The sequence below is a fragment of the Salvelinus fontinalis genome, unplaced genomic scaffold, assembly GCF_029448725.1.
Source record: "Salvelinus fontinalis isolate EN_2023a unplaced genomic scaffold, ASM2944872v1 scaffold_0170, whole genome shotgun sequence".
Classification (NCBI taxonomy): Eukaryota; Metazoa; Chordata; class Actinopteri; order Salmoniformes; family Salmonidae; genus Salvelinus; species Salvelinus fontinalis.
This window is the reverse complement of record NW_026600379.1, coordinates 50438-57500: the sequence shown is the minus strand read 5'-3', so window position 1 is coordinate 57500 and position 7063 is coordinate 50438. Positions and strand designations below refer to the sequence as shown.

General features: G+C 48.7%; 1 protein-coding gene across 1 annotated transcript in view; it reads right to left on the bottom strand.

Moving 5' to 3' along the window:
• Positions 1–6274, bottom strand: part of LOC129844072 (tripartite motif-containing protein 16-like) — a 14998-nt gene extending 8724 nt beyond the window's left edge. The window contains exons 1-3 of the mRNA XM_055912439.1: positions 5997–6274; positions 5101–5196; positions 2613–2846 (exon numbers count right to left, since the gene is read on the bottom strand). Coding sequence (XP_055768414.1) covers positions 2613–2846; positions 5101–5196; positions 5997–6248 — 582 coding nt within the window. The 5' untranslated portion in view covers positions 6249–6274. The remainder of the gene's footprint in view (positions 1–2612; positions 2847–5100; positions 5197–5996) is intronic.
• Between the last annotated feature and the right edge of the window lie 789 nt (positions 6275–7063).

Below are 7063 nucleotides of genomic sequence, written 5' to 3'. Positions count from 1 at the left end.
GAGGGACAACAGAGAGAGAGAGACAGACACAGAGACAGAGGGACAGAGACAGAGGGACAAGAGAGAGAGAGAGGGACAGACAGAGAGAGAGAGGGACAGACAGAGAGAGAGAGAGGGACCGACAGAGGGAGAGAAAGGGACCGACAGAGGGAGAGAGAGGGACCGACAGAGGGAGAGAAAGGGACCGACAGAGGGAGAGAAAGGGACCGACAGAGGGAGAGAGAGGGACCGACAGAGGGAGAGAGAGGGACCGACAGAGGGAGAGAGAGGGACCGACAGAGGGAGAGAGAGGGACCGACAGAGGGAGAGAGAGGGACCGACAGAGGGAGAGAGAGGGACCGACAGAGGGAGAGAGAGGGACCGACAGAGGGAGAGAGAGGGACCGACAGAGGGAGAGAGAGGGACCGACAGAGGGAGAGAGAGGGACCGACAGAGCGAGAGAGAGGGACCGACAGAGCGAGAGAGAGGGACCGACAGAGCGAGAGAGAGGGACCGACAGAGGGAGAGAGAGGCACCGACAGAGCGAGAGAGAGGGACCGACAGAGGGAGAGAGAGGGACCGACAGAGGGAGAGAGAGGGACCGACAGAGGGAGAGAGAGAGAGGGACCGACAGAGGGAGAGAGAGGGAGGGACCGACAGAGGGAGAGAGAGGGAGGGACCGAGAGAGGGAGAGAGAGAGAGGGACCGACAGAGGGAGAGAGAGGGACCGACAGAGGGAGAGAGAGGGACCGACAGAGGGAGAGAGAGGGACCGACAGAGGGAGAGAGAGGGACCGACAGAGGGAGAGAGAGGGACCGACAGAGGGAGAGAGAGGGACCGACAGAGGGAGAGAGAGGGACCGACAGAGGGAGAGAGAGGGACCGACAGAGGGAGAGAGAGGGACCGACAGAGGGAGAGAGAGGGACCGACAGAGAGAGAGAGAGGGACCGACAGAGAGAGAGAGAGGGACCGACAGAGAGAGAGAGGGACCGACAGAGGGAGAGAGAGGGACCGACAGAGGGAGAGAGAGGGACCGACAGAGGGAGAGAGAGGGACCGGCAGAGGGAGAGAGAGGGACCGACAGAGGGAGAGAGAGGGACCGACAGAGGGAGAGAGAGGGACCGACAGAGGGAGAGAGAGGGACGGACAGAGGGAGAGAGAGGGACCGGCAGAGGGAGAGAGAGGGACAACAGAGGGAGAGAGAGAGGGACCGACAGAGGGAGAGAGAGAGGGACCGACAGAGGGAGAGAGAGGGACAGAGAGGGAGAGAGAGAGAGGGACCGACAGAGGGAGAGAGAGAGAGAGGGACCGACAGAGGGAGAGAGAGAGAGAGACAGAGGGACAGACAGAGGGAGAGAGAGGGACCGACAGAGGGAGAGAGAGGGACCGACAGAGGGAGAGAGAGGGACCGACAGAGAGAGAGAGAGGGACCGACAGAGGGAGAGAGAAGGACAGACAGAGAGAGAGAGAGGGACAGACAGAGAGAGAGAGGGACAGACAGAGGGAGAGAGAGGGACCGACAGAGAGAGATGGACAGACAGAGGGAGAGAGAGGGACCGACAGAGAGAGAGGGACGGACCGACAGAAGGAGAGAGAGGGACCGACAGAGGGAGAGAGAGGGACGGACAGAGAGAGAGGGACGGACAGAGGGAGAGGGACGGACAGAGGGAGAGAGAGAGGGACGGACAGAGGAAGAGAGAGGGATGGACAGAGGGATAGAGAGAGACCGACAGGTGGAGAGAGAGAGACCGACAGAGGGAGAGAGAGAGACCGACAGAGGGAGAGAGAAGGACAGACAGAGGGAGAGAGAAGGACAGACAGAGGGAGAGAGAAGGACAACAGAGAGAGAGAGGGACAGAGAGAGAGAGGGAGAGACCGACAAAGGGAGAGAGAGGGACAGACAGAGAGAGAGAGAGGGACCGACAGAGGGAGAGGGAGGGACAGACAGAGAGAGAGGGACGGACAGAGAGAGAGGGACGGACAGAGAGAGAGGGACGGACAGAGGGACCGACAGAGGGAGAGAGAGGGACCGACAGAGGGAGAGAGAGGGACCGACAGAGGGAGAGAGAGGGACCGACAGAGGGAGAGGGACGGACAGAGGGAGAGAGAGAGACCGACAGAGGGAGAGAGAGGGACCGACAGAGGGAGAGGGACGGACAGAGGGAGAGAGAGGGACCGACAGAGGGAGAGAGAGAGACCGACAGAGGGAGAGAGAGAGACCGACAGAGGGAGAGAGAGGGACCGACAGAGGGAGAGAGAAGGACAACAGAGAGAGAGGGACAGAGAGAGAGACAGAGGGACAGACAGAGAGAGGGAGAGACCGACAGAGAGAGAGAGAGACAGAGGGACAGACAGAGAGAGAGAGAGACCGACAGAGAGAGGGAGAGACCGACAGAGAGAGGGAGAGACCGACAGAGAGAGGGAGAGACCGACAGAGAGAGGGAGAGACCGACAGAGAGAGACAGACAGAGAGAGACAGAGAGAGGGACGGACAGAGAGAGACAGAGAGAGGGACGGACAGAGAGAGAGAGAGAGACGGGGACAGAGAGACAGACAGGACAACATAATGATGTAGATGAATAGTTTCACATGAAGTTAATTTCATATCACATGTAACAAGACAGTTTAGTTACCTGGAGGAAATGGATGTGATCCTCTGTGTGTGAGAGCTGCTCCAGCTCAGTGCTTCTCTTCCTCAGCTCAGCTATCTCCTGCTTCAGTTGCTCCAGGAGTCCTTCAGCTTGACTCACTTGAGCCTTCTCTTGGGCTCTGATCAGCTCCTTCACCTCAGAGCTCCTTCTCTCAATGGAGCGGATCAGCTCAGTAAAGATCTGATCACTGTCCTCCACTGCTGACTGTGCAGAGCGCTGTTGAGAGAGAGAGAGAGAGAGAGAGAGAGACAGAGAGAGACAGAGACAGAGACAGAGACAGAGAGAGAGAGAGAGAGAGAGAGAGAGAGAGACAGAGAGACAGTAGGTACAGTAGCCTCTCTGCACCTCATTGAGTCAGAACTCTGCCACCCTACTCTCCAGGTCCACCAGGCCTTGTCCCCCCTCCTGGACAGGCAGGTACAGAACACCTCTTGGTCCTGCTCTACTCTCCCCCCTCCTGGACAGGCAGGTACAGAACACCTCTTGGTCCTGCTCTACTCTCCTCCCTCCTGGACAGACAGGTACAGAACACCTCTTGGTCCTGCTCTACTCTCCTCCCTCCTGGACAGACAGGTACAGAACACCTCTTGGTCCTGCTCTACTCTCCTCCCTCCTGGACAGACAGGTACAGAACACCTCTTGGTCCTGCTCTACTCTCCTCCCTCCTGGACAGACAGGTACAGAACACCTCTTGGTCCTGCTCTACTCTCCTCCCTCCTGGTACCCCCTCCAGTAGCCTGCCCCGTAGCAGAGCTAGACCCAGCCTCTGCCCCCTGAGTCCTATTTGGCTGGACAATAGAACGAGTCCAAACGGCCAAAGAACATTGTCTGAGCTGGAACACTAGCGAGGCCATAGCAAATGAATTGAAACAAACCTTCACAGAGCCTCTTCTGACTGGAATGATCCTTAGAATTACATTTCCCCTAAATGGCACCAAAAAATGTCTCCCTTTTTATTTGACCACTAAAACCTGTTCTTAGGACCAAACTGGAAAATAACAACTGGTGTAGAAAGTAAACATCCTCGATGGTGCCAAGTGTGTTTATGTCTGCATTACCAGGAAGTAGGAAACAACTGCAACTTCTGACTATTTCTGGTCTACGATCGATGACATCAGAGGACGCTGCCCAACCTTTTCAGACACATGGACCATCTTAAACAGTATCATCCACAATGGGGCAAAACTAAACACAACTAACGAGCTAAATTACATCTTCAAAAACTGAACAATAATTAGGAATAAAATCTGATTAAAAAAAGTAAGATCCCAAACAAATATTACATCCTATATTACAGAACTGCTTCTCTCTTTTGATGCTTATTTTGTGGTGGACGAATCAAAGTGAACCTCCTATTTGCTACTAAATTCTGGACATACGTCGCATTTGATGGCGTATTGTACCTTTGACAGAAAGGGTCAAACTCCTTCAAAAGCTCCATACATTCTAGAAAGTTCCCTCTATTTGTGCTTCCACTAGATTCATCATTGTCACGGAAACAGAGTCCCTGTCTTCCTAACATTGATGTGACCACAACAATTCTCCTCAGATACTCCCTTCTCTCTGCAATATCACTAGCATGGGCAGATGTTAAAATCTGACCAATGTTCCCATGATTGCTAGTTGCCTGGTAGCTTTGCCATGCCACAACACTGTCTTTGTGTGTTTGTGTTCATCTCATGTTTGACAAAGATAAACATTTTTTCCAGCCATTACTGACAAAATAATCAAATGTAATGTTTTTGCCAAAACCTCTACATGGAAAGCAGAAAGCTGTGATCAACACTGTCACCTTTTCTACACATGACCTACTGATAACTGTTTTACAACGGCTACTGAATGAAAACAACTGAGGATGAAAAGATATGTGTCTGATGTTACGTCATCTGTCTCATTTATAGCCTGGTACAGATAGTAAAACTACATTAAATACAAAGTTAACTAGATATCATCTGTGTCATTTATAGCCTGGTACAGATAGTAAAACTACATTAAATACAAAGTTATCTAGATATCATCTGTGTCATTTATAGCCTGGTACAGATAGTAAAACTACATTAAATACAAAGTTATCTAGATATCATTTGTGTCATTTATAGCCTGGTACAGATAGTAAAACTACATTAAATACAACGTTAAATAGATATCATCTGTGTCATTTATAGCCTGGTACAGATAGTAAAACTACATTAAATACAACGTTATCTAGATTTCATCTGTCTCATTTATAGCCTGGTACAGATAGTAAAACTACATTAAATACAACGTTAACTAGATATCATCTGTGTCATTTATAGCCTGGTACAGATAGTAAAACTACATTAAATACAAAGTTAACTAGATATCATCGCCACATAACTTATGTTGAATTTAAAAGACACCGTTAACGTTACCGTTAGCTAGCTAACAACGATCTCTGATTGGAGGAGAGAAGTGAAATGGTGTGTCTCCTCTGGTCAACAATACTCACCTTGATAGACTCCACAGCCTGTTGGAGCTCCTTCAGCTCCTTCTCTCTCTCCTGGAATCTCTGCTGGACCTTCTGCTGACTCATCCCCAGCTGCCTCTGTGGAGAATCACTCTTCAATGAGCTATCAAGCTTTATTAGTCCAGTAGATCAATAGTATAGTCATGTGACATAGTGTCACGCCATGGCCTTAGTTATCTTTGTTTTCTTTATTATTGTAGTTAGGTCAGGGTGTGACATGGGGGATGTATGTGTATTTGTATTGTCTAGGGCTTTTTGTATGTTTATGGGGGCAGTGTCTAGTATAGGTGTTTGTATATCTATGGCTGCCTAGATTGGTTCTCAATTCTCTGATAGAGAGCCATATTTAGGCAGCCATATTCATTGGGTATTTCGTGGGTAATTGTCTATGTTTGACGTTAGTAGCTTGTGTCTTCACGGTCGTTTGTTGTTTTGTCTAGTTCGTATTAGTGTTTCGTTTCATCTTCAAATAAATAGAAGATGTATTTATATCACGCTGCGCCTTGGTCCTCTCTTTTACCTAAAGACGATCGTGACACATAGGACCCATAGAGAGTAAGGATTCAAATGTGTGAATTTTTGTTATCATGTTGCTATGTGAATGATTATAGTTTTTATGGTAGGCCTACATGTATCAAGGGGTTGAGACTGAACTTTGGACTCATAAAAGGCCATTCAGAATGATAATAGTGTTTGACTTTAGAAAATGGTGATACATTTTGAGAATCTGGGTTAACATATCTATATACTCAAGGTTTGTGTTCATATTTGTGGATCGAATTCATTTGAATTCTCTCATATTCAAACAGATTTAGTTCCTACTGTATCTTTAATTCTTTGTTTATCAGACAGTCACCAACAAGTTGTTCTGGTCTTACCTGTTTCTCAGTCCTCTCTGCTGCAGCTGACACTGTATCATGGCCTTTATGTTCATCCATTGTACACAGCAGACAGATACACTGCTGATCGGTACGACAGTAAACCTCCAGCAGTTTGTCATGATGAGAGCAGATCTTCTCCTGTAGTTGTGCGGTGGCTTTGACCAGCTTGTGCTTCTTGAAAGCAGGAGATTCATAGTGAGGTTGGAGGTGAGTCTCACAGTAAGAGGCCAGACATGCCAGACAGGACATGAGGGCTTTCTGCTTTCTGGTCCCAGTGCGGATAAGGACTGAGGAGGTGTGGTATATGGTTAATATACAGTACCACGGATAAGGACTGAGGAGGTGTGGTATATGGTTAATATACAGCACCACGGATAAGGACTGAGGAGGTGTGGTATATGGTTAATATACAGTACCACGGATAAGGACTTAGGAGGTGTGGTATATGGTTAATATACAGTACCACGGATAAGGACTGAGGAGGTGTGGTATATGGTTAATATACAGTACCACGGATAAGGACTGAGGAGGTGTGGTATATGGTTAATATACAGTACCATGGATAAGGACTGAGGAGGTGTGGTATATGGTTAATATACAGCACCACGGATAAGGACTGAAGAGGTGTGGTATATGGTTAATATACAGTACCACGGATACGGCCTGAGGAGGTGTGGTATATGGTTAATATACAGTACCACGGATAAGGACTGAGGAGGTGTGGTATATGACTAATAAACAGCACCACGGATAAGGACTGAGGAGGTGTGGTATATGGTTAATATACAGTACCATGGATAAGGACTGAGGAGGTGTGGTATATGGTTAATATACAGTACCACGGATAAGGACTGAGGAGGTGTGGTATATGGTTAATATACAGCACCATGGATAAGGACTGAGGAGGTGTGGTATATGGTTAATATACAGTACCATGGATAAGGACTGAGGAGGTGTGGTATATGGATAATATACAGTACCATGGATACTGTGTGGTATATGGTTAATATACAGTACCACGGATACGGCCTGAGGAGGTGTGGTATATGGTTAATATACAGTAC